The sequence below is a fragment of the Alnus glutinosa genome, chromosome 7 (assembly GCF_958979055.1).
Source record: "Alnus glutinosa chromosome 7, dhAlnGlut1.1, whole genome shotgun sequence".
Classification (NCBI taxonomy): domain Eukaryota; kingdom Viridiplantae; phylum Streptophyta; class Magnoliopsida; order Fagales; family Betulaceae; genus Alnus; species Alnus glutinosa.
In genome coordinates, this window is record NC_084892.1 from 2,947,036 (window position 1) to 2,974,419 (window position 27,384).

The 27,384-nt window shown below is 38.4% G+C and overlaps 3 protein-coding genes across 4 annotated transcripts; all 3 read left to right on the plus strand.

Moving 5' to 3' along the window:
- The first annotated feature begins 89 nt into the window (after positions 1–89).
- Positions 90–7,405, plus strand: LOC133872701 (protein FAR-RED IMPAIRED RESPONSE 1-like). Its single transcript, XM_062310272.1, has 7 exons — positions 90–221; positions 1,550–1,756; positions 2,337–2,442; positions 2,552–4,585; positions 5,101–5,204; positions 5,327–5,555; positions 6,969–7,405. The coding sequence occupies exons 3-5, from the start codon at positions 2,337–2,339 to the stop codon at positions 5,103–5,105; spliced, it is 2,145 nt and encodes a 714-aa protein (XP_062166256.1). The 5' UTR covers positions 90–221; positions 1,550–1,756; the 3' UTR covers positions 5,106–5,204; positions 5,327–5,555; positions 6,969–7,405.
- A 10,702-nt stretch (positions 7,406–18,107) lies between these two features.
- Positions 18,108–21,909, plus strand: LOC133873642 (1-(5-phosphoribosyl)-5-[(5-phosphoribosylamino)methylideneamino] imidazole-4-carboxamide isomerase, chloroplastic). Of its 2 annotated transcripts, none has more exons than XM_062311375.1 (8): positions 18,108–18,324; positions 18,411–18,472; positions 18,960–19,167; positions 19,595–19,680; positions 20,255–20,356; positions 20,712–20,845; positions 21,112–21,160; positions 21,563–21,909. In XM_062311375.1, the coding sequence occupies exons 1-8, from the start codon at positions 18,207–18,209 to the stop codon at positions 21,737–21,739; spliced, it is 936 nt and encodes a 311-aa protein (XP_062167359.1). In that variant the 5' UTR covers positions 18,108–18,206; the 3' UTR covers positions 21,740–21,909. The 2 variants fall into 2 exon arrangements, with proteins under 2 accessions (XP_062167359.1, XP_062167360.1); XM_062311376.1 differs by lacking the exon at positions 21,563–21,909 and adding an exon at positions 21,424–21,560.
- Positions 21,910–23,255: 1,346 nt separating this feature from the next.
- On the plus strand, positions 23,256–26,755 carry LOC133873578 (heme-binding-like protein At3g10130, chloroplastic). The gene is made up of 8 exons (XM_062311308.1): positions 23,256–23,529; positions 23,647–23,733; positions 23,852–23,922; positions 24,703–24,804; positions 24,908–25,012; positions 25,727–25,862; positions 26,300–26,409; positions 26,526–26,755. The coding sequence occupies exons 1-8, from the start codon at positions 23,313–23,315 to the stop codon at positions 26,604–26,606; spliced, it is 909 nt and encodes a 302-aa protein (XP_062167292.1). The 5' UTR covers positions 23,256–23,312; the 3' UTR covers positions 26,607–26,755.
- Positions 26,756–27,384: the final 629 nt, after the last annotated feature.

Here is a 27,384-nt window from a genome sequence, read left to right on the forward strand (position 1 = left end):
CTTTCCTCCGTCTCTCACCCGTCCCTTTTCCTACGTGGCAGTCTCTTTTAAAAAACAAAAAAAGGAAAGGTAAAAACGAGGCTTCTAGATGTTTCCCCCCAATTTCTCCCCATTTCTCCCAATTTTCAGTTTCCCCCATTTCTCTCTCCCTCCCCCCACCGACCGAACGCCGGCCACCAACCCGCTGACGAGCGCCGCCCAGCAGACCGATCGCCGCCCAGGTCTCTCTCTCTTTCTCTCTCTCTGTGCCCATTTTCAGTTTGATGTTTAGAATTTTCTATAGATTCGATCATTTTACGAGAGATTTATGTGCATTATTGATTGCATATTGTCAACTTTTTACCATTTCGGGATTAATTCATACTTTCTGAATGTTATTTTTCATGGAATCCTTTTTACTGTCACCTCTTGAGCTCGCAAGTGATGCTGCAATTTACTCTTATTTTCTTTCACCATGGTTCATAGCTTACCTAGTTAACCTGCACTGAGATATGTTGCATCGTCTTGTGGAAATGAAACCCCGACCAGTGTTGGATGATTCAAGTTAAATCTTTTTCATCCAATAACCTGAATCATCCATGTTAACCCCCCCCCCCCCCCCCCCCCCCCCCAACTCCAAGCACAGCCCACAATCTAGCCCTAGCCCTAACCTTACGCCGTCTGGCTCTTGTGCCGAAAAGAGTGTTAGATTTGCTGACGACTGTGAAGGACACCCCCTGCTACCTAAACGAAAAAAAAAAAATGTACTTAATTAAATAGACATAGATTATTTTTCATGTTAACAACGTGAAAGAAAAAGCGTTTTTTCTTTAATTTTGTTTGTACTATATCTGGCCATTTTAACTTTGCTTGGTTGGCATTTAGAGTGACTATTGTTGCTTTTGTTGTCTGTTTTTGGTTCTTGTAAATGTTGTTTTGAAAATAGAAACCAAAAGACATAAAACAAATGGATCAGAGCCCATTCTCAATATATTTTAGATAAGTCCATGGTAAAATCCTTAGATTGAGCCAAGCTTGTCTCATACAATTGTTTAATTAATCCTTAGAATATTATCCTTTTGTTTGGTCTGCTAATTTTTTATTTTATTATTTTTTTTTTTCTGTCATGTTTAACTGGCAACTTTCAGTGATTTGAGAATGTCTGATGTGTTTTGACTAGTTGTTGCTCGCATTTTGCAAACTTGAGATTTGGGGATAATTGCATTGTTTGATTTCTTTTTTTCCCCTTTAACGTTCATTTTCTTTTCTGCTTGGTAGTTGCTGCAGTGATTAGCATTAGCTAAATTGGAGTTTTGGGAAATACGACACATTTTCCCTTCTTGCTTCTTTTTCTTGAATTGTCTTAAAGCATTAAATATCTTTCTTCTTCCAATATGTTGCCAATGTTTTGTTTTTCTATTACTGATTGTTTTGTCCTTTGATGTTTATGATGTCTCATTTTGATGTTATGCTGCTTCTTTTTCTGTTTTTGCATTAGGAATTCTTTTCTCATATAATAAGCTGCCTTTGTTGTTTATATCTGACATATCTTGGGTACTTGTGCTGGCAGGAGAAATTCTATTGTTTCGTTCTAGAGCTTCTGAGATATCGTGTTTTGTGGTAGAGTTTCTGAGTTATCCTGTGGTTACCCACCACCAGCAGAAGCAACTTTCGGCCACCCCAACTCCCCCTCCGGTTACAGAATCTTGGAGCGATCACCGGAGCTAGGATCTAGGAGTTAGTCCCTCTGGGCTCGATACCCATCGAAAAAGTTAAGGTAATTTCTAAATTTAAGGTCCTGATTTGGTTAAATATGAAGGCATTCTTGCAGATCAGCTTTTCTACAAGGGACTTGTTAATTTGTTTGTTTTCTAGCGTCTGTTTTCTTTGTCTGTGCAGTATATACACTTTTCAGAGAATTGCATGTGGTTTTAAGTTTTGGATCCTTGAGTTTGTTAAGAACCAATTCCTTTGAAATATCTGTTGATTTTCTCCTTATATGGTATTTGGATGTTGTCTCTTGGATTTTTGTGTATCTTTGCTATATGCAGTAAAGGGTTTCTAACTTGGATTTGGTCTACAATCATGACCTTCATCTTTTTGATTATTGTCAATGCAATAAGCTTAATGATTAGCTTGTTTATGACTTTCTCTTCATCTGGTGTGATGTCCTTGGTAAGTTTTGTTTTATAATTTGCTGAAAGTTACACAACTCTTGCACCACATTGCTCAAATGAATGAAGTGCTGGTGGCCCATCACAAAAATTAATGGTAAAATCCTTAGATTGAGTCAAGCTTGTCTCATACAATTGTTTAATTAATCCATTTTTTTTTCTTTTTTGTGGAATAACTTTTAGATGGACTTATCACAACCGGCCTTGATTTCACAATGCGAAGATGAACGTTCGTTGACACATAAACAAATTGATGATGTTGTGCCCATTGAAATGGACCCTCAAAATGGTATGTTGGTTGTTTCATGCTTACTTTTAATTTTCATAACATATTTTAAAGTAAATGTTATTATTCATAGTTGGGTTCTTTACACTATGTTTTATTCGTTTTGATATAGATGGAAATGAAACTGTAGCTGATAAACAATTGAAAGATAGTTTGGTCAATTGTCGTTCCAAGCACAAGCTCATAGATGAAGATAAAAATGTTAAGGAACCTAAGGACGGTATGCTATTTGGCTCCATAGAGGAACTTCTTGAATATTACAGAAATTATGCAAAGCAAAAGGGTTTTGGTGTGGTACAGAAGAAGAAAAAAAAGTATGAAAATGGAGATGTACATTACATCACTCTAACATGTGCTCGTCAAGGCAACGCATCATCTAGCTCAAGTAATAGCCTTTGTAAGCCTAGTAAAACAAGCAAAACGGGGTGTAAGGCTACTTTGAGTGCAACGTTGGTGGGTACAATGTGGTATGTGACTAATGTAAATCTAGGGCATAATCACGATTTAAGCCCAGGTAAAGCGAGATATATTAGATGCCACAAGAAGTTGGATCCTGCTACAAAGAGAAAGCTTGATATAGATGATAGAGTTGGAATTCGTACGAATAAGGTCTATAACTCGCTAGCCGTTGAAGCGGGGGGATACGAAAATCTTACATTTGGAGAGAAAGAGTGTCGCAATTATATTGCGAACTCAAGACGTCTTCGCCTTGGCACAGGAGGTGCTGCAGCACTTCGTGACTTCTTCGATAGAATGCGGAAAGTGAATAATGATTTCTATTTTGATATGGATGTGGATGATGAGTTTAGGCTGAAAAATGTGTTTTGGGCTGATGCTCGAAGTAGGGCATTGTATGAAGATTTCGGTGATGTGGTTACATTTGACACAACATACTTAACCAACAAATATGAAATGCCATTTGCCCCATTTGTAGGAGTAAATCATCATGGTCAATCAATTCTTTTTGGAGCTGCATTAATTTCAAGTGAAGATACAACGACATTTGTTTGGTTGTTTGAGGCATGGTTGAAATGCATGAAGGGCCGTGCGCCAAGGGCAATTATTACAGATCAAGATAAAGCTATGAAAAATGCAATTAATAAGGTTTTTCCGAATGCCCGACATAGATTTTGTTTATGGCACATACTGAAAAAACTTCCAGAAAAATTTGGATCGCATTCACAGTACAATGCCATTAAGAGTGCCATACAAAATTGTGTGTATAATTCTCAAACATGTGGTGAGTTTGATGCAAGTTGGCAGAGTCTACTTGAGTGTTATAATCTGGAGGAGAATGCATGGTTGCGTGATTTATACAGTGAACGGACTTTCTGGGTACCGGCATATTTGAATGGTGTATTTTGGGCCGGCATGACTACCCCACAACATAGTGAGAGTTTGAATGCATTTTTTGATGATTATGTGCACTCGTCCACCTCATTGAAGGAATTTTTGGATCAATACGATAACGCTTTGCTTAAAAAAGTTGAGGTTGAAAATGTTGCTGATTTCGATTCTTTTCATACCACGATTTCATGTGTAAGTAGGTTTCCCTTTGAGAAGCAATTTCAAAAAATTTACACCCATGCAAAGTTCAAAGAAGTTCAAAAGGAGATTTCAGAGGTTATGTATTGTGGTTGCTCTCGTTTAGAAAGTGAAGGTGGAATTAGTACCTATCAGGTGATTGAACGGGTAGAAATTAATGATTCCTACATGAAGAAAGTATGCTTTACTGTTTACTATAATGACCTTTCATGTGAAGTGAACTGCCATTGTTATTTGTTTGAATCAAGAGGAATTTTGTGCAGACATGTTATATCCGTACTGACTACATGTGAAGATGTGGAATTGTTGCCCGGTAAATATTTTCTAAACCGATGGAGGAAGGATTTGGAGCGGCCATATAAGTTAATCAAAAATAGTTATGATCCCTTGAGTGGCAACCCTATTGCAGATCGATATGCTGAATTGAGCACAAATATGCTGAAGTTAGCCGCAATCGCAGCACCAAACGTGGACCATTGCACGGAAGTGCAAAATTATGTTGATAAGCTAACTAAGAAATTAAGTGGTCTAAGATGTGAACAAAGTTCACATTCCCAATCACTTCCAAGTGCAAAATCGCTCCCAAGTGCATCTATGACCGGTAATGAACAAAGTCCCTGCCCCCCTCCCTTTTATTAGTAAAATTATGAGTTACATGAACCCTTTATTTCTCTCTTGAATATTTTGCAAAACTTGTATGGATTTATTATCGCAAAATTGTATGGATTTATTATCTGTGATGCTTATTCAGGAACATGGCTTGGTGTGTTCTTGCATGAGTACCAAAAAAATTTGTATGTGTATGCATTGTATGTATTATCCAGTTATTGGTTATCTAGTTTACATGTAGTCTTTGAGATTTGTGCATACTCGTGTGGTACCATCAATTTTACTTAACCTTACAAATATTTCTCTTTTTTTGGTGGATTTATATTTGGTTCTTTGAATCATTATTAGATTTGGGTTAGAGACAAAGGCTTACTGGTTCTACCATTAATTTAATCTTTGATTTTGTGATTTGTAGACCCTTTTAACTGTTCCATTTATTCAAGTGATACCATTCGAATGAAATATATGTTTTCTCATTTCCTTGTATTTCTTTTCTTGTGGCCACAGGGTGAACCAAGTTTCCATATGTTTGGATTCATAATGTGCATTGCAGCTGCGGCTGCACGGGCGCTCAAATCAGTGCTACAAGGGCTTTTGCTCTCCTCTGAAGGGTAAGGAACTCTTATTTATTCTTCTTATTGAAACTGAAGTCTATTCGCATAAGTTCTTTGTTCTGTATTTTAATGCTTTACAACTAGAAATTGGTACTGAGAGGCCTGTGATATTATTCAAGGGAGAAGCTGAATTCTATGAACCTCCTTCTATACATGGCTCCAATAGCTGTGGTCTTTCTGCTACCCGCAATGCTTATTATGGAGGAAAATGTGGTTGGCATCACCCTGGCTCTTGCTAGAGATGATGTCAAGATCATCTGGTATTTATTATTTAATTCGTCGCTGGCATACTTTGTAAATCTGACCAATTTTTTGGTCACAAAACACACCAGTGCTCTCACTCTCCAGGTATGACTCCTTGATCTTAATGGTTGCTGTAAATTACTTGCGTGTGCGCTTGTCGTTGAGCTCTAAGATATCAATATTCTCTTTCCCTATATAACGCAGGACACTTCAGGAGGAATGATCTTGATAAAAAAATGAAGTGTGGAATTAAAGAAATCTAAATATTAATTAGAAAGGAGCAAAAAGTTACGTTTTTTTTTTTTTTTTTTAAAAAGAGACTTTGTCTGCACTTTTTTATTGGGACATATAACCAGATAATGCAGGTTTTTGTCAGTCAAAAATAGCAATAATTTCTCTCTATCAATTATTGGGCTCAGTCATGTTTCTCTGATTATGACATAGATGGAGCTTTAACAGTTCTTACCTAGAATTCTGTAAAAGAAACAATAAAAGGAAGTTAAGTGCCTGCCTTGCTTGCATATGTTTTCATGTTATTTCGGATGGGCTATAACTCTAATTGCACTTCTTCTGCCAACAAGCACAAATAGATGGTGAGGATCTGGGTTCAAGACCCATTGAGCACACACCTGACTTACCAACCAAAAATATAATTTGCATGTTATCTTCAGAAACATAATTTTAATGATACTTAACAGAGGAAGAATTAGGACAGTAAGATGTAAATGTAAACAGCCTTGAAATCTAGAATTGAGAATCCTGTTGCAGCCATAGAAAAGAGTACTTGGCTGAGCTCCTTAATCAGAGATTCGTCTAGAGGTTCTTGGTGGGGGAAGTATTATAAGGTTCTGGAGGATTTTTATCTGTAGGACTCAGAAAAAAAATGTGCCAAAAATTGTTACTGGTAGGTTATAAAGGTAGTACGATTATTATAAGGGCTAATTCTATTCAATTTGGTCATTTCTATATGTCTCAAGAAATCACTTGGGGCTTGTTATGTATATGTATATATATGAAATGCCTGCAAGTGGTTTGTAAATTTTGTCTGAGAAATAATTCCTTTCCCAATGACCAACTTTAGCTACTCCATTTCCAATAATTACTTTGGCAAACCAAATGCATTATATGCTTGGAAATTGGGGGAAAATTTCCCAATACATGTTATATTCTCTACTTCGAGATCATTTCCTGTTGCTGCTTATGGTGGCAATAGAAGGAGTGAGCATTAGAAGATAAGCAGTTCTCTGTCGCATCTATCTTCTGATTTGCATATTTTTGACTAATAAATCTTACTTATGGGGAGAAGAGGGCTTGCTGATAAGAATTAAAGGTTGAGCAGTGTGTTTTTCCTTAAAAGAAAGAAAGCTATGTGTTAGCTGCTTTGTTCAGTTTTATTCAATCTTGCCTCCCTGTCTATTTGCGTTTCAAACTTTCAAAGAGTCAATGCTTCATATATATTCATCTAAATATTTTTGGAAGTTAGAGCTTTGTAAAATAGAGTGCTGGTTGTTCCTTCAGGTACTACAGTAAAGCCAAGAAACGAAGCAAATGAGGTCATTCTGGAGAGCATTAAATATTTTGTTTTTCTAAAGGGTGGCAGCTTCAACCCATGTGGAGGCAAGTTTGGAGCACATGCCAGCAGTTGTGGCGTGGGTTTTGCCCTCTAAATTCTATTTTTTGCCCGGAAGCCTCACAGATTGGCTTCCACTTGTATCAGCAACTACTCAGGATTAGCCAACAAGTAGAAAGGTTCAGTAAGTGACCGGATATGCCTCTATTATTCCCAGCTTGGGGTTTTGGAGGAATGTCTTTTCTTTTTTCTTTTTTATTATTATTTTTTATTCTTTCATGAAAGGATTGTAGAATTGGGTCTCTACACAATCAGTCTGTTATTAACATTTCTTATATTGATTAATTAATGAAAAACACCCATAATCTTACCATTCTATGCTTTATACGTATCGGCTTCTAAGGAATTAATTAAAGTCTTTTTCATGTAATCTCTCACAAAGATTGCATGTTTGCTGTAAAAGTTGAATCATATATTATTTTGCTTTTTCGATTATTTTTGAATTATTCACAGCGTGGATATAATAATGAACCTGCTATAATTGTCTTTATTTGGAGAGTTAAATACATTTTTAGTCTTTGAGTTTCAAATTGAATCACAGATGATACTTCAATTTTGAGAAAAGACTGAATTGGTACTTCGGTTAAGTTTTTCGTTTAAAAATTAATGGTTTGCTACGAGAGGTTGACACGTGGCACTATATAAAAAAATAAAAATAAAAAATCTTTAAAAATTAATTAAAGAATAATAATAATAAAAATAAAAATTTGAAGAAAAAAAAAAAGGAGTCACCCCTTCACCAAAATGGGAGTAAAATTAATAAAAAAAAAAAAACAAAAAAAAGGAAAGCCTCCACCCTTGGCCAACCCCCCGGACAAAACAAAAAAAAAAAAAAAATAAAATAAAATTGCAAGATCAGTTTTGCCCTTAGGGGTGGCCGAATCACTCCCAAGGGCAAAACGAGAAAAAAAAAAATTTGGAGGGTTTGGCCACCCCAGACCGGCCAAGGGGTGGCTGGGGTGGCCGGCCACCCCCGTGTTTTTTTATTTTTTAAATTTTTTAATATATATATTTTAAATTTTATTATTTTTTAATTATTTTTTAAAGTTTTTTAATTTTTAATTTTTTTAGACGGAAAATTTAACTGAAATATTAATTCGGTCTTTTTTCAAAATTGAGGTATCATCTGTGATGCAAATTGAAATTCAAGGATTAAAAAATAAAGTTTTCAAAACTCATGGATCATAAAAGTATTTAATCCTTATTTGTAATAACATATAAAATCAACAATTCCAGAATTCTTTAAAAAAAAATAGTAAACTCTCAAAAAGAGGAAGAAAATAAGCTAACAATTAGTCTTTAGCTGGACTCCTTAGCAATGCCATGATATTTTTCTGTGACACAAAGAACGCCGCTATACTTGACCACATAAGAAGCTTTTTCACAGTACCTAATCCACTTTACCCATTAGACTAACATTAATTAGTGTAGCAAAATCTAGCAATTGAGTTAGGTTCAGGCATTCAGCATAAATTGAGGTGTTAACAGCCTTTAGCAGGAATCAACAATGGCCAACATCTAGAATTGGTTGAAATATAAGAATTCCATCAAAGGTTTATCGGTACAAAACCTAATTATCCCTAACATCTCAAGTCTTTAGGATCTTTCAACCCAAACAGAGGACAGCTGACTTAGAAACAAGCTACCAAATTTACAAATTTACTAGACTTGTTCACCAATCACAAAATAACATTCCTCTACCAAAAAAAAAAGAAAAAACCAAGTCACCACGTTACAATCATTAACCAGCTAACATATCACAATACAATACATCCCAACTTGATACAGACCTTTCATTTTCTTTCAGTTTAACATCAAGTAAGTATCTCTAGATCAACCATAGCCACTAAAGTAAAAAACTAAAAGCAAAATGACTATTATTATCGTATCCCGAAACATCTTCCCATTAGTTTGACACAGCCCCAACTCCCATTGAAGTTTAACATATTGATCATTATATTTTGTTTCAATCAACTTCTCAAGTTTAACATATTGATCATTATATTTTGTTTCAATTAGCTTCTTAAGTCTATCACTATCTGTCTGTCTTCTATCGTCTAGGACTTTCAGACGTTCTATTATTTTTGTCTTGTACGAAGTCATTTCAATCACCATTTTTTTGCATGACAAAGAAAGAGTAAAAAATGTCATTACCTACTAGCGAACAAAGTATAACACAATATTAATTTCAAAAAGTACCTTATAATTTTCACATCCATACCACTTTTTGCCTCTATTGGTATCAATCTAAGAGTACCTTACACGTACAGGCACTTCACAGTAACATAACGGACGTACACTTGACACATCACTATTTACCGACATTTTGTCGTGCCTATGCAAAAGACCCAAATAAAACCTCAAAAAATATCATCCAACCAACCAACCAATCTAAGAATGCAAGCATGTCAAACAATCACCAATCAAAAGAATATCATAATAATAAAAATAAAAAAAATAAAAAAAAAAAACTCCCAAATGAATATCAGAATATCACTAAACACGTAGATAAAGAAGAACAGTAAATAGTAGCAAAAATGAAGCCTTGCAAATATCCAAATGAAAATACAGCTAGAGTTCTTGAATTATAAGAAGCAACTTAAGAAGAACAATGTTTCAAGTTACCAATTGGGTTCATCTTTTAACTCAAAAGGCAAATGAAACAGCCAAAGGTTGTTAGATACATGGCTCAAAATAACAGTTACAGAGGAGATGCACTACGTAGATTTAGGATTTTACATGGAGCGTGAATTTATGTGTCCAAACAAGGGCAACATAAACAACCAGTCAACTAGAATTTAGAAGAATTCCATTACAAATCAAGGGAATAAAACATATCATATATATGCAACAAAATAAATGATATAAAACTTTTATGGGTACATGCTTTCGAACTAGGAGGAAAAAAATTAAGGTAAGGTTTGAGCATTGTAACAACGCTTCCACACACAGATTTATGTGTAACAGCAAATACACTTGACCACTTATTAGGTAATGTTGATACAGTTTTCAGCATGGTGACGTGTCGGATGATGATTCGCCTTGTTCTTTATGATCTGCAAAATAATAAACACTGCGTCGGGGGGGTGCCGACGATCCTCCTCCGATGCTTAAGTAAGATGATAATTTGAATATGAGCAGAGTAATTTTTAGAAGCATAGAATAGCATGTACCTTAATATTACAAGAGATTCTGGTATTTATAGAGATTGAGGAGCAGTTTAGGATTGTTCCCGGTTTGTGCAGGGATCGGCAGTTGAGGAAGATGTGGCCTCGGGCGCACGGACACTTCGGGTTCCACGACCGCGTATCTCGGGCGCACGATCCCTTATGGGTGACATGTTTTTTGGAGAGACTTCGGGCGCACGATCTAGTTATGTATAGTGTGTCGTGTCCCTTAAATCCCGGGTAATTCTGAGATATTCGCGGACTCGGGTGTTACGAGGTACCCGGGTCGGCTACCCTGGTCGGGTGGTCGGGTCGGGTGAACCGGTTAGGCCCAAATGATTTGTATGGGCTTTGGTAAACTAATATTTTCCCTAACAGTTACCCCCCAATTCTTTTATGCAAATTTTGTGCGTAAGGGAATTTAGGAATAATCAAGCGGTCTTAAGTTATCACGGATTCGGAAGTTGAGTCGAGTGTATGTTTCCGGGGAGGTTTTGATTTTTCAGTCGTTGCTTCACCCGAAGAGTGTTAGTCCAGAGGCCTTTGGAAGTCATCTTTGGAAAAATCCCGCACTTTTTCAAATTTGCTCACCTTCAAAATCTCGGGTTTCGGGATCGGCTGACGTATGTAATAAGGTGCATTTAATGCGATTCGACGTCGGTTCAGCTTTTGAGTCCCGGGTGTGCGAATTAGTGGTAACATTAGATCGAGTTTTGAATGACTTAACTGCGGCTAATGGAGATAAAGCCTAGCTGCCGCAAAGCTTGATGCCTCTCAAACTGAGGAAGGAAGTTGTTCAGTTTTCTGAGCTACCCCAACCGGGGAGGATAACTACCAAGTAGGAAGAATCTCAGTCCCGTGAATACAAACGACAATATTGGGATAGAGATCCCTGTATATCTTGCCCATGTCTGCTTTTGGGACCAACTAGATGCCGGATCTGCGTATGCTCTTCTTGTATTTCCTGGAGCGGAGCTTCCTGAGATGAAGTATGTTCCAGACTTAGGGGTCGGGATACTCATAAGATTCTGACGACCGGTCGGGTTCTCTGGTTTCATTTGACCCAATTGAGCTTCCGGTTCGGCCACAAGCCTGCACAATCTCGGGTGCATGTCGACACCAGGTGACTTGATGGGTGTTGACTGAACTGATTGATTCCCAGAAAGACAAAGAGCATCTTTTACGGAGCTTAATGTATCTCAGGCTTGGAAGATAGTGTTGGCTGCATAACTGTATGCCACTAAGGCTGAGAAGGAACAAACTGTGACCGGGAAGCAAGCTATAATCAAGCTGCAATAGAGTGCTGAAGGAGGATGTCCAGGCTGGGGATCAAGAATTGAGTGTTCCGAATTGATTGAGAGACTTGGGATCGGGAGCTCGAGGTTAGCTGAAAACAACGAGAAGAATTGCAAGGCCGGCATTTGATTGAGTTGTCTGAGTTATTCTTGAGGATGTTCATTATTTGATTTGACCGAGTTACTTTCCAATCCCGAGAAGGTGGCTCGTGCATGTGTCCGGCCTTTCAAACCGGTTGTATGTGAATTATTACCAAAGGGGATAATCGGAGTGACTTGATTGTATTTCAAATCGAGGGAGACAACACTTTGAGTTGATCTGGTTTGAGTTGAACTGGGTCACCCCCCGTGCTACCGAGGGACATGACCGGGTGTGTGTTCCGCGCCGGCTGTGTTTCAAACCGAGGGAGACAACACTTTGAGTTGATCTGGTTTGAGTTGAGTTGATCTGGTCTGAGTTGATTTGATCTGGTCTGAGTTGAACCGGGTCACCCCCCGTGCTACCGAGGGACATGACCGGGTGTGTGTTCCGAGCCGATTGTGTTTCAAACCGAGGGAGACAACACTTTGAGTTGATCTGGTTTGAGTTGAACCGGGTCACCCCCCGTGCTACCGAGGGACATGACCGGGTGTGTGTTCCGCGCCGGTTGTGTTTCAAACCGAGGGAGACAACACTTTGAGTTGATCTGGTTTGAGTTGAGTTGATCTGGTCTGAGTTGATTTGATCTGGTCTGAGTTGAACCGGGTCACCCCCCGTGCTACCGAGGGACATGACCGGGTGTGTGTTCCGAGCCGGTTGTGTTTCAAACCGAGGGAGACAACACTTTGACTTGATCTGGTTTGAGTTGAGTTGATCTGGTCTGAGTTGAACTGGGTCACCCCTCGTGCTACCGAGGGACATAACCGGGTGTGTGTTCCGAGCCGGTTGTGTTTCAAACCGAGGGAGACAACACTTTGAGTTGATCTGGTTTGAGTTGAGTTGATCTGGTCTGAGTTGAACCGGGTCACCCCCCGTGCTACCAAGGGACATGATCGGGTGTGTGTTCCGCGCCAGTTGTGTTTCAAACCGAGGGAGACAACACTTTGAGTTGATCTGGTTTGAGTTGATTTGATCTGGTTCGAGGCTTATAGCGGCTCTGGGCCTATGGTGGCCCGAGGCTTACAGTGGCTCGGCTTCGTGCTCGGACGTACCGAGGCTTTTGCTTGGGATTGCCAAGGCTTTTGTGCTCGATGCATGCCGAGTCAACTCGAGGCATGACGAGATTTTTGCCTTTTTCTCCTCTTGAGCTTTTCAGTGGATCCCTGTATTAACACGGCACAAGGAGACGAATAGATCAAAAACATGAGTTTTAAAGAGATGCTTTGAGTGACCATCGATTCTTGTGAGGCTTCTATCTGTCACCGAGAGAGGCGGCGTTAAAGCTCATTTTCATGTTGCGCAAGCTGAGGGTAGCATGGTTTTTTTTTTTTTGGAATTTCTGATAAAAATTTCTTGCTTGAAATATTATTCTCGCCTGTGTCTAAGCGGCACATATGTATGCATATATGTAGCAGAGTTAGTAGCAGAGTTTAGCAACTAATAATTTATTAATGCAAAGTATGCAAAATAGCACTGAGATTCAATCATGCGACTTGATATAATCTTCTGTTTCACTTTTCTATTTCACCGGGTAGGCACCCCCCAACTTTTATACTTGGCTGATTTTTAGCTAAGTTTGAAAGTTTAGGATATTTGTTGTGTACTACCGGAGGAAAAGTTTGTGGGTACCCCCACTTTTTAGACTTGATGTGTAATCATTTTTGCGGTGGGAAGCTAATTTTAAATTTCTCTGATCAATGCATGAGATATATATTTGACTGTCTAAAAAATTATAAGTAGGCTAGGATAAACAAAAATGCGAAGAGCGAACTTATCTCAATATTTTGATGAGGTTGTGCACTTGGGCTCCTCGGAAGAGACCCTCGAAATGAGTCCTTGGATTGGACCCTCAGCCCGGGATGATCCTTTGCTCGGAATGGATCATCGGCTCGGGATGATCGATGGCTCGGATGCATACTCGGACCGGGATGATCCGCGGTTCGGATGGGATCCTTGAAATGAGTCCTCGGATTGGACCCTCAACTCGGGATGATCCGCGGCTCGAATGACATCCTAGACTCGGATGGAGTCTTCTGCTCGGATGCACCCTCGGACCGGGATGATCGATGGCTCGGATGACATCCTCGACTCGGATGGAATCCTTGGCTCGGATGCACCCTCGGACCGGGATGATCGGCGGCTTGGATGATGCACCCTCGGACCGAGATGATCGATGGCTTGGATGACATCCTAGACTCGGATAGAGTCTTCGTCTCGGATGCACCCTCTGATCGGGATGATCCGCTGCTCGGAATGGATCATCGGCTCGGGATGATCGACGTCTTGAATGACATCCTCGACTCGGATGGAATCCTTGGCTCGGATGCACCCTCGGACCGGGATGATCGATGGCTTGGATGACATCCTAGACCGGGATGGAATCCTTGGCTCGGAATGGATCATCGACTTGGGATGATCGATGGCTCGGATGACATCCTCGACTCGGATGGATTCCTTGGCTCAGATGCACCCTCGGACCGGGATGATCGGCGGCTTGGATGATGCACCCTCGGACCGAGATGATCGATGGCTTGGATGACATCCTAGACTCGGATAGAGCCTTCGTCTCGGATGCACCCTCGGACCGGGATGATCCGCGGTTCGAATGGGATCCTTGAAATGAGTCCTCGGATTGGACCCTCAGCTCGGGATGATCCGTGGCTCGAATGACATCCTAGACTCGGATGGAGTCTTCTGCTCGGATGCACCCTCGGACCGGGATGATCGATGGCTCGGCTCGGATGCACCCTCGGACCGAGATGATCGATGGCTTGGATGACATCCTCGACTCGGATGGATTCCTTGGCTCGGATGCACCCTCGGACCGGGATGATCGGCGGCTTGGATGATGCACCCTCGGACCGAGATGATCGATGGCTTGGATGACATCCTAGACTCGGATAGAGCCTTCGTCTCGGATGCACCCTCGGACCGGGATGATCCGCGGTTCGAATGGGATCCTTGAAATGAGTCCTCGGATTGGACCCTCAGCTCGGGATGATCCGCGGCTCGAATGACATCCTAGACTCGGATGGAGTCTTCTGCTCGGATGCACCCTCGGACCGGGATGATCGATGGCTCGGCTCGGATGCACCCTCGGACCGAGATGATCGATGGCTTGGATGACATCCTAGACCGGGATGGAATCCTTGGCTCGGAATGGATCATCGGCTTAGGATGATTGATGGCTCGGATGACATCCTCGACTCGGATGGATTCCTTGGCTCGGAATGGATAATCGGCTCGGGATGATCGATGGCTCGGATGACATCCTTGACTCGAACCGAGTCTTCGGCTCGGATGCACCCTCAGACCACTGACTCGGCAGGTGAGAGAGCCAAGGCTGCGACGAGCTCGGTTTCCCATCGACAGTTTCCTTTGTGAATCAGGTCGGTGGTCTGTTCGTCGGTCGCCGGGGAGTACAAGATGTGGGTAACCCGGCTCCAAGGGGGGAGTTGTCGACCTATCGGGCCGTTGGACTCAATCCGAGCTGGGCTTGAGATGGGTTGAGCTCATTCGTGTTACGGAACCTTACCCGAGACCGCACTGTTCAACCCGGCTTCTCCTTCTCTTTTTGTTTCGTTTTTCTTTTGTAAATGAGGTACTTGAATAGTATATGCCTTCCCCGCATAATAATAGGTTGATATCTAAAAGAGACATGCGAAAGTCCAATTTTGAGCTATAACATGATGATGCAGCAACTGTGCGACTTCTTCGGCGCGCCCTTCTAGGTTATGTGGGCTTCAGCAAGTTGAGGATTTCATTCTCCATAACAGAGAAGTAGATTTGAAATAATGACAACTAATGAGAAATACAAAACTTATCTTGCATGCCCAGATACGATCACCAATTTGGTGTTTGTGAATACAGAATCACATATTCGTAACTGCACATCTGCATATTTGGGGAAGGCCTGTATCGCCTTGGTGTGGCCAGCAGAATATGGACGATCTAAGAGTCGGAAAAGAAGACCCATCAGCCAGAATTAGCCGTAATTCTCAGAGACGAAAACTGTCATTCCATAGGCGTAGTCACCATTGCGGATTTCTTTTTTTTGCAAGGAACGATTTGTCGTTCCCACAGACGGCGCCAAACTGTTGATACAGTTTTCAGCATGGTGACGTGTCGGATGATGATTCGCCTTGTTCTTTATGATCTGCAAAATAATAAACATTGCGTTGGGGGGGTGCCGACGATCCTCCTCCGATGCTTAAGTAAGATGATAGTTTGAATATGAGCAGAGTAATTTTTAGAAGCATAGAATAGCATGTACCTTAATATTACAAGAGATTCTGGTATTTATAGAGATTGAGGAGCAGTTTAGGATTGTTCCCGGTTTGTGCAGGGATTGGCAGTTGAGGAAGACGTGGCCTCGGGCGCATGGACACTTTGGGTTCCACGACCGCGTATCTCGGGCGCACGATCCCTTATGGGTGACATGTTTTTTGGAGAGACTTCGGGCGCACGATCTAGTTATGTATAGTGTGTCGTGTCCCTTAAATCCCGGGTAATTCTGAGATATTCGCGGACTCGGGTGTTACGAGGTACCCGGGTCGGCTACCCGGGTCGGGTGGTCGGAGTCGGGTGGTCGGGTCGGGTGAACCGGTTAGGCCCAAATGATTTGTATGGGCTTTGGTAAACTAATATTTTCCCTAACAGGTAATTTTGTAGTGTAAGTTTGTTTTCCAATTCCACAAAACTTTTATTTGATTTTTCCTATATGAATAAGAAAACAAATTTGTTTTATGCAAATCATAAAATAAATTCCAAAACATTTTGTAGGTGAAGGACATAATGAGAACTCTTTAAAAAGAGCAGCCTAACTTTATGTGAATTAGAAAACAAATTCCCAAAACATTAAGAGAAAGGGAAACGTGACACATGAAAGCAAAAAGTTGGGTACATCAACTTACTATGTCCTCCACAAATGATCATTTCTTTAATTCACTATGGACTAAAGAACACCACCACATACATGACCAAATTCACTTTGCAACACTCCTTATCGCCTAACACCTAACAAAACCATGCACATAACATTACAAATGAAATTTGCTAAACTAAGATTACTGCTTTCCATGGGGGAGAGAGAGAGAGATGGCCGGAGAGCGCTTGGTCTGCTGAGTCCGAGAGAGAGTCCGGAAATCAGTAATCGTAAACCAATGCGTCGCTCGGAAGGTTGGGGAGGGAGACGGTGGTCGGTGGGGGAAACGGTGGTCTGCAGATCTCCGAGAGAAATGGTTCGTTCGCTAGTCCGAGAGAGAGTCTTGTCGGGACGGTGTCGGTTGAAAGAGATGGAGATGGGTCATGGGTGCCGTTCGTTTGGGGTCATTGGTTTGCTAGGTCGCGGGTCGAGATCGGTAGCCTGCGGTGGTCTGAGAGGATCGGACGGTGTTGGCCATTGGGCGGCAGTCGGTCGGCGGGGGAGGGGACGATGGAGAGGGGGAGATTTGGGAAACGAGGGAAATTTTGAAAATGGACCCTAAATGTCAACCCCCGCGTTTTCAACCTTTTTTGTTAAAAAAAAAAAAAAAGGAAAAAAAAATGGTAGGTGGAAAAAAGACAGAAGAGGGACGGAGGAATGGCACATGTATAGAACAACTCCGTTCAAATTGTCCAATAAGTGAAATATAACGAGTTCGTTTGACAAAATTTTAGAGGGTGTTTTATTGTCTTTTTTTTTTTTTTAAAAAAAAAAAACAATAAATATATTTTGAAGTGAACTTACCTCTCTCTAACTACCAACTATCAGTCCATTTCAATTCAAAAAAAAAAAAAAAAAAAAAAAAACCCTAACAGTCCATTTACAATGTCTCCAAAAATTGCAATGTAACCCTTTTATCTCACAGAAAAACAAAAATATTCTTAAATATTCTAAAAAAGACATACTCTTATAAATTTGAAAAAAAAATAAATTAAAAATCCCCACAATACTCATGGGCTTGGTGAAGACGCATGGCCACTCTGGTGAGTCATTAGTTTTTTTTATAATACCTTTTTAAAAAAAACAAAAAATGTTTGTTTGTATTTTTTTTCTAAATCTTTTATATGGATTTTTGTTTTTGGTATGTGTGCTTTTTTTCAAATAATTTTTAGTGTTTCCTTAATATTTTATGTTTTGAAGCATCACCAAACTTCTTTTTTTAAAAAAAAAAATAAAAAATAAAACTAGTGGCGATTGTTTTTATATTTTTATTTTTCTTAGTAAATTTTGTTTTTATATTTTATTAAAAACACACTTTTAACTTGCAAAATCCTAAATTCACACGGACTTTGAAGTATTTTTCATTGGACAAAATCACAAAAATTACTATTTTTATTAATATTACTAAAAAAAAATACACAAAAATTGCATTCTATTAAAAAAATTATGTATTTTTCACATGTTAAAAAACAGTTTTCATATCTCTAGATCCCCCTGTCAAGACCTTTAAACGCCCTGTTTCAGGAAATAAAAAAAAAATGAAATGATACGCAATCTCCACTTTTGAAGTACTCAATCCTCAGTCAATAGGGCACGTCACGATGATTCAGAACCTCCGTACAACGCCCACTTCCGACCTGAGCTCGCTCCACCATTTGGGTTCTTTGTATAGCCGAAACAAGCAGAGACTCGTCACAGCTATTCCTTCTCCAGCTTCCAGTAACTTCGCGTTCGCTATTGTCCCTCACACCCTGTTTATATCACGCATTTTCTTTTCATCGCTTTCTTTTTCTCTTTGGGTGTAGGTGTTTCGCGGTTATCCATTCGGTGCGCTGTTCGTTTTCGCCCCTGCATTGATATACACAAGGTACCCAAAACTAAAGTTAGATCAAATTTTTTGTCTTTGCTTGTCAATTAGCTAGGGTGTTTGACAAAAGGTCAAGGAGAGGCATTTTTGCGACATTTTAAGTTTTTATAGCTCAACTTTTGTTTTATGATCAAGTATGTCTGCTACATATTGTTTGTCTGAAATGTACTTTCTTCATTACCTTTTTTTTTTAAATTTTTTTTTAAAATAAAAAAATAAAAAATTTGTGAGAAGTTTGATAATGTTTTAGTGTTTTACAATTTTAGGCTGACCTATATATGTTTTTGTTCATCTAAAGGATCTAAAGGGAAAAAAAATGTTATTATTGTGTGTGGTGGCCAAGGACAACACATGGGGCTATATATATATATATATATATATGCTGTTTGAGTGCTATGCCTACATTTTGTTATTTTCATGCAGTGGTGTAGTGCTTCATTGAGGGTAGTTTCCTTATTATTGTCGTGTTTGAAATATGTGTTATCAGGGGAAAGTGAAACAAATTGTTGGGTCAACCATTCGGGATTTGAAGGAGGACGGATCAACTCTTGTGACCAACTTTGAAACGGATAAGTCGGCGGCTGAGTTTGCGAATTTGTACAAAGAAGATGGAATTACGGGTGGTCATGTGATCATGATTGGAGCAGATCCTTTGAGTAGAAATGCAGCCATTGAAGCAATGCATGCTTATCCTGGTGAATTTATTTTCATGTCTCTTTTATGCTTAGTGATTTTTGTTTCACAGTTTAGATGTGATCATGAGTAAAGTATGGTGGCTGTCTGAAATAGCCTTCTTTGGCTAGTTTAGGACTACTTTTTTTCACCTACTAGTATATCTCTTTATCTTGAATAATTAGAGGAAACATTCTCTTAGCTGATCAAATTTGTTCTCTGGATTTCTATATGCATGTTTGGGATGTGATTTTACATTTCGACCACTTCAATTGCCTTCTGTAAAGACATTCGACCAGTGGAACTGAGCACCTTGGGATTAGGCTGTTTTGCCTTTGAGCTGTATAATTGATTATAAGTTTAAAACTTTTTTTTGATAAGTAATTGCAATTATATAAAACTTACAGACTTTTCCTCTGCTGAACTTACTGCGGGGACTGGTTAAATTAGGCGGCTTGCAAGTTGGGGGTGGAATCAATTCAGACAATGCTTTGAGTTACATAGAGAAAGGAGCTAGCCATGTCATTGTCACATCAGTATGTTTTTTCTCGAAATCTCTTTACAACATTTATACGGAAAACATGAAACTTGATGATTTAATACAATTTCTGATATTTCTCTCTTACCAAATTATGATTTATGAGTTCTCTGTGAATCATGTCAAAGCTATCAAAATAATACGGGACTCTTTTACCTACTTAATTCTAGGAGCCACCTTCTAAGTGTCAAATTTATTGGGTCAATAGTGTTGAACATGATAGATGGAATATTTTTAAATAGATATTGTAGGGGTGGGAAGGTTGAATATAAGTTTTACTTCCATACTTCTTTTGTTTGGCGTAAACACATAAATTTTTCTCTGTATTAGAAAAGTGTTCATATGACGGAACTGGATTTTTCATGTAATATTGGTTAGAACATAATGCTCATGGAACCTCATGGTGAGCATACTTTGACAGTACAGTGGAATTCACTTATAGCTTTGTATATAACCTCCCAATAATAATTTTACATGGAAATTAATACAAAGAATTTGGAACTATCTGATAGACAATTTCTCTAGGTATGTTTAAATTGATCTCTATCACTTACATGTTGGTTGCCTTGCAGTATGTATTCAACAATGGACAAATGAACCTTGAAAGGCTTAAAGATCTTGTTGACGTTGTTGGAAAGCAGAGGCTTGTCTTGGACCTTAGCTGCAGAAGGAAGGTATTAAAACAATTTTTAAGATGAATCCCATTTATGCATTGTTTAATTGGGTTTCAGTGCGAGGTTTCAATTGCAAATCCCCAGGCATGAAAATATATCTTACAAACTTGAGTTTGAACGGTTTTGTACTTGTTTGCTGTATTCAGAGTTTTAATGGTCACTCAGACTTAATGCTTTAGTGCGAGTCAGGATGATAAAAGACTCAACAAGTTACATATAAAGGGGCATACATTAAAAATAAAAAAATAAAAAAATTCTATTGTTTTCTACAAGGGTCTGTTTTAATTTTTTATTTTCGTCTGATCATTATTCAGTTTCAGTTATCCTCTTTTATGTTGCTGATTTTGATTTGCAGGAAGATAAATATGCAATCGTGACTGATAGATGGCAAAAGTTCACTGATGTATATCTCGATGAGAAAGTATTGGAGTTTCTTGGCAGCTATGCTGATGAGTTTCTGGTCCATGGTGTTGATGTTGAAGGGAAAAAGTAATTCCTAAATGTTGCCATCTTTAATAAAATCACAACTTTGACTAATACCTTAAACTTTCTAACTCCCATACCTAGGTTTTTAGGAGTATCCGGTCACTTTCAGATGTGATATTATTTGTTGGAGTTCTGCTCTGCCCATGGTTGGTATGTAAAAGGAAGGGAAGAAAAAGACTTTCTAATTGACAATGAAGATTGTAAAGTGTCTATGTTTTCAACAGAATTTCGTCAAGATAGTTCGATTCTCATTTTTCTTCTGGTTGCAGGTTGGGAATTGATGAAGAACTTGTGGCATTGCTTGGGAAGCATTCTCCAGTGAGTAGCTGAATTCATGATTATTTTTCTATTTGTCATTTGTCTTTCAGATTATCTTTCTACCTTCACATTTCTTTGATGCCATTTCCTAAATTGAAAATGCCTGGGGCACTGGATTTGCCAAAAATAATTCCATCTAGTCAATGCTCATCATATCGGTCCAAATTGCTGATAAGATGCCTTTATTTAGATGATGGCAAATGAAATTATATCATGACAAACAAGTTATGAACTTATTCAGTTGAAGCCATCTAAATTTCTAGGAACCACCTATGGCCAGAGACGTGCAGTGATGCTTTCTCTCTGGACCAATTGCTTTCTACAACCTCATGGAAGTCCATCCGTTACATCTGATGTTGCTAGGGTTTTATAAATTTTTGATACATTATGGATGGATGCCAGATTCCTGTGACTTATGCTGGTGGTGTGGCGGCAATGGCTGATTTAGAAAGGATAAAAGTGGCTGGATTGGGACGTGTGGATGTTACTGTCGGCAGCGCATTGGATATATTTGGCGGCAAGTTGGCATACAAAGACGTTGTTGCTTGGCATTTCCATCAGGAGGCTTTGACAATTTAGTGCCTTCTAGTGTTTTGTTTGTGTTTTCTTTTTTCCTTCCATGTTTAGCTCTTACGTCTTCATAAGCAATGTATGCAAAGAGAATTAAGATGTAACTTTTATTGCATTTGACCCGCCACCAGTTTTCTTTTACGGTGCCTAATTAATTTAATGACATGGTTAAAAATCCAGTTGCCTTCCCTTATCACTCCCTTATTTTCAATGATAGAAACCAAGGTGGGTTAATTTCTGTGGTTACAATTCAGTCGACCCACTAATAAAAATTAAGAACAAGAACCAAGAAAATCCGACCAAACAAGGCGTGCCCTATGCTTTTTTTTTTTTCCCTAAGCAAATAGAAGGGAAAGGGCAAAGGGAACGGGTACATCAAAGAAAAATAAAAGGGGTAGAAACCCCCAGTAAAAACTCCAATATAACCAATGAAATATGACACGTTTATAATTTTTATACAACTCTAATAACTTTTTTTTTTTTTTTTCTTTTAAACTAATAGGTAGATTTTTTTTCTACATGTAAGTTCTACATATTTAATAATTGTATAAAAATTGTAGACGTATCATAATTTCTATAACTAATACAATACAATAAAAGCCTAACACCTATTGGGAATAGACCAAATGAATTGTTTGGCTCATTGGATTCTTGGCCCACCGGCCAAGAAAGGGGCTTCCTAAACTGACTATTTGAAAAAGCAAACCAGATGTAGATCTGCTTGAAACAGCAAGTATTACATAAACAAACAAACTTGAGAACCACAACAGGATGGGGAGCAATTGTAGTGGCTAGATTGAAGCCAAAGAAAAGACCATCGCAATGTTCGGTGAGCGAGGTACTCTGCGATGAAGGTGAAGAGGACATCGCATCGAAATTTGCAAGTAAATTTGGAGGTCCCATAGGCAAAAGCGGAGTACTAACTATGGAGATCCAAAAGAAAGGGAGCAAGGGAGCCAAGATATTGTTGTGGAGACCAATAACATGTAGTAGCCCGTGCAAACCACGCATATCATGGAGGCACGTGGGGAAGGCGTGCACTATGCTTACTACAACTTTTAGTATAACATAATTTGGTCTAATCTTGAAAATTCATTGAACCCAGAAAATAATTTTTTTTTTTAAAAAAAGAAAGACATGTTTCCAATTTGGGAAAATTTTTCCTCTAAGTTAGATCGGAGAAAATTCCTCAAACTCAATATACTAAATTGATATATATCCTTAAATCATATAATTTTTACATATATTTTTAATTTAATTTACAAATCATATTATTTTTATTTTATTTTTTATAATACATATAAGAATAATGTGCTCGAATAGATATTAATTTAATAGATTGAGTTGCGGCGGTACAATTAAAAAAAAAATAAAAAAAATTTCCAATTGAAGATTAGAATCAAGCAGCCAATTAAGGGGGAATTTGACTTCTTGCAGATATTTATTTATTTATTTATTATTATTATTATTTTTGTGTAATTTGCCGGGAAAATCTTGACCACCAGAAGCCTACAAGAGACCCACAAAATGCTCACTTCGTCTCTGCAACAGAAATTCAAAACCAAACCCCACAAAAAAGAAAATGCTTCTCTACAACTGCAACTGCAAGCCTTCACTCTTCACTTTATCCCCACCCAGAACCTCAATTTCCACTCCAAGAAACCCCAAAAGCTCGTTCTCGATCATCACCAACTCCACGGCCAGCGACCCACCGCGGCGAAGAGCCATGTCAGCCCTCGAAGCCCGAGTCTCTCTCGTCCTCGCTCTCGCTTCCCAAGCCTCCTCTCTCTCCCAGAGACGTAAATGTTTAACATCAATTCTCATAGATATATATCTCAAGGCCTTGCTTTTATTTGTTTAAAACAAAACAATCTCTGTTCCTATTTGTTTGAATAACTTGCTTAGTTTTCGTGCAGTTTTAGCTGATGCAGCGACCGAGGCTGTGAAGTACGTGCTCCCGAAAAGGTTCGAGAGTCGGACTCTCGAGGAGGCTTTGATGGCAGGTACTGCTTTCGGTTGGTTTTGATTGCTGAATTTGAAATTTTGTGTTTTTTCTTTTTTGGGTCAATCTGTTATGGAATTGGTGCGTTTGGGTTTGTATCTTTTTTGGGTGTGATGTAGTTCCGGACCTAGAGACACTGAAATTCAAGGTTTTGAGTAGGAGAGACCGGTACGAGATAAGGGAAGTTGAGGTATGCATTCACTTCAACATTTTTTTTACTCTGCCTCTTAGACTTGTGGCTATTTCGATTCAGTTTTGGGAATTTTTATGCAATATGCATCGGAGTATAAGATAAACACATGATTTTGTTGAATATTTTCCACTTGTTATTAACTGAGACATTTGTTCCATGCTTTATACACATTCTGAATTACACGATTGGTTTGAACAATTGAGTTTGGATTACAACAGTTTATTGGTGAGTGTTATCTCTTATCCTTATCACCAATGGTTGAATCGGTTGATTTGGATTACGTGCTGTAAAAAAAAAAACTACAGCATATGTGCTATTGTTTTTTCAATGGTCCAGATTAATTACAATTTTTTATGAGAAAGAGAGATAGTGAAGTTAAATTTAGACCGTTGAAAAAACTACAGCATATGTGGTGTAGTTTTTTTACAGCACCTAAGCATGAGTACTTAAGTCCCATGTCAGATAATCACAAAAATGAGTGGTCAATATAAAACTGTTTGCCCAAATTAGTTAAAGTTTTTGGATTAAATAGTGTAGTAACATGTTATATTAAGGCCTCACTTGGATACTTAAAGATTTTTGTCTCCCCACAATAACTACTTTATTGTAGCTTGGAAAAATATGAGAAATGTTAAATGTCATGCATTCCCAAAAACACTACAGCAATAAAGGATGATAATTAAAAACGAAGAAGCCAAGAAGATAGTTGCAGTTGCCATGATTATCATATTGATGCACATATATATCTAAATTATAGGGCTGTGATTGTGCAAACAGCCTTACTTTATAGCGGAGGCAACAATGCCTGGGAAGACTGGATTCGATTTCAACGGAGCATCTAAATCCTTTAATGTATTAGCTGAGTACCTGTTTGGTAAGGTAGTCCGAAATTTTGTAATTAATTGCTATATATAGTACCTTTCTGTAATGTTACTTATCTTTATTACTTTTTACTTATTCTGGTTCTGGTGCTGGTTTTTAGAATACAACAAAGGAGAAAATGGAGATGACTACACCTGTTTTTACACGTAAGGCCCATTCTGGTGGGGAGAAAATGGAAATGACAACTCCTGTGATAACAAAGAGGGTATGATTTATTACATGCATAATATGTTACAAATTTTGTAGTTTCTTACGATACAGAATTTTGAAATCTTCCCTAAACCCATTGTAAGTTTTTCTATTATGACTTGCTCTCCCACATCTTGTGTGTTTTAAATGCAAGTGTGGTGTCTATTTTGCTTTTGATTTACATTTCTCTCAGAGGATGTTTTGGACACGAATCAATCATATCCTATAGCCCTATGCATTGACCTGTATAAGATGTTTATATTTTGGTTTGGCATTAATTCAGATCTGCTGAAAATTATGGTCTATTTAGCTAAAATTTACTGAGTCTACCGATTGTTGATTGAAGTCATTACTTTGAAATTCCAAAAAATCGCCCTTGAACTCTAACAACCCATGTAGTTCTTTGAGTTAATGAATAATTACGAGACATTCCCAGGTCCATGTACTGGTCTTATTTTTATGGTTTGGTTTTTTTTTGCCATGGAGCTTGTTTTGCTTGGTCTAAAAATACAAAGAGGTCAATTGTTAAAATTTCTAATTTGTTTTTCCATGGTCTTATTTTTATGGTTTGGTTTTTTTTTGCCATGGAGCTTGTTTTGCTTGGTCTAAAAATACAAAGAGGTCAATTGTTAGAATTTCTAATTTGTTTTCTTTTAAAAAAATCCTGTATTTGGTACTTTTTCTGTCTCTTTTTATCATCAATCATCTGATATCATTACAAATGTGTTAGTTGGAAGATCAAGATAAGTGGCAGATGTCTTTTGTCATGCCCTCAAAGTATGGTGCCAACTTGCCGCTGCCTAAAGATCCATCTGTGAGGATCACAGAGGTTCCAAGAAAAATTGTTGCAGTTCTTGCCTTTTCAGGTCTGTCCTTCCCTTAATCTGACAGCCCCCCCTTGTGCTGTGGATATAGAAACCAGTATCTAAGTTAAAAAGGTTTTAATTTTACGATCATTCTTAGCTATTGAATATTGGATGGTATTTGGTACCAAGGCGGTTGAAGTATTAGAATTGAATTGAACTTGGAGTATGTTTTTCAGTGCACGTGATTGTATGTATGATTTTTATGCATTTGGAGCTATGCATTAGTAATATGATCATAATTGTAGTAATTTGTTTATTTAACTTGTGTGCCAATGTAGTGTTAAATTCTAATGAATCAGACTTCTGCCGAAATAACTCTATAATAGTTATTGCTGTTTTGGGAGCAGAGAGTAGTTCATTCTTCATTAAAATCTCTCATGTCTTCAACTGTGGATATGACATGTTTATTATAGTCTTCCCTTCTACATCTTTTATAGGTTTTGTTACTGATGAAGAAGTTAAACAACGGGAATTGAAGTTAAGAGAAGCCCTGAGAAATGATAGAGAGTTTCAAATTAAAGAGGGTGCTTCAGTGGAAATTGCACAGGTAAGATCCCTTCTCAAATGTTAAGGACAAACGATCTCTACAAAAATTAATTTCTGGGCACTTTGTGGTAAGAGAGCCTTTCACATGTCAATGACTTTCTGTACATATGGTTGCAGTACAATCCGCCATTTACGCTTCCATTTCAACGTCGCAATGAGATTGCACTGGAAGTAGAAAGGAAAGAAAATAGCAACTAGCAATTATTGCATCTTGATGTATACTGAATTTACACCCTTTCTGTAAAGTAAACAAAAACAGCTTTTAAATATCCAGCCCATTCAGGGTCCAAAAAGGTGTGATATCTTACGTATTTGATTTGATGCCCGTGATTTGTATGTTTAGTGAATCATCCCTCTTGCTATTCCATATTATATATCATGAGATGGGTAATTTAAGAGTTTCTCAGATGCTGGAGTTCTGTAAGGTTTTGTGTAGAGTTTGGTGCTACTGAAGTATTACATTGTTCCTTTACATATGAATCTTTTACAAGCATGTTATTTGCGAACAGATGAATGCTAGAAAACCCTTAAATCAGTGGGTTTGTGAATGCGAGAACTTCTCCTCTTTCTACTTGTGCTATCTATTCTTCTCTGTAGGACTTCAGAAAAGCAGACACCGTTGAAAGCACTAAAAGGACATGATTTGCAATTAGAGCTCCTTAAAGTCACTTATAAAATTTAAATTTATTTAGTAAAGAATCAATGTGAAACTTAGTATCTATGAGCTTCTTTATAATTCACACACACCGTAGGCTATTCATTTTTTCAATGTGAGATTGGAGCGTTCATGAAAGACACAAGAACCAACCCCGCATATTTGCTTTAATTTTACCATCTGCTAAAAGCTGCAATGATTTCATTGTCCAGCTTTGTTTCAAGTAGAAATGGAAACAACAATATCATCACAAGGCAGGAAAATCGTTACCATGATCTAATTCATTCTATCTAACCTAATTGATTTTCCTCAGCTGTATGT

Coding starts and splice junctions, on each gene's coding strand:
- LOC133873642 (XM_062311375.1), top strand. CDS start 18,207: ATGATTCAGAACCTCCGTACAACGCCCACTTCCGACCTGAGCTCGCTC. Junction 18,325..18,410: donor TATTCCTTCTCCAGCTTCCA/GTAACTTCGCGT, acceptor CTTTGGGTGTAG/GTGTTTCGCGGTTATCCATT. Junction 20,357..20,711: donor ACCTTAGCTGCAGAAGGAAG/GTATTAAAACAA, acceptor TTTGATTTGCAG/GAAGATAAATATGCAATCGT.
- LOC133872701 (XM_062310272.1), top strand. CDS start 2,337: ATGGACTTATCACAACCGGCCTTGATTTCACAATGCGAAGATGAACGT. Junction 2,443..2,551: donor TGAAATGGACCCTCAAAATG/GTATGTTGGTTG, acceptor GTTTTGATATAG/ATGGAAATGAAACTGTAGCT.
- LOC133873578 (XM_062311308.1), top strand. CDS start 23,313: ATGCTTCTCTACAACTGCAACTGCAAGCCTTCACTCTTCACTTTATCC. Junction 23,923..24,702: donor ACGAGATAAGGGAAGTTGAG/GTATGCATTCAC, acceptor TTGTGCAAACAG/CCTTACTTTATAGCGGAGGC. Junction 26,410..26,525: donor CTTCAGTGGAAATTGCACAG/GTAAGATCCCTT, acceptor ATATGGTTGCAG/TACAATCCGCCATTTACGCT.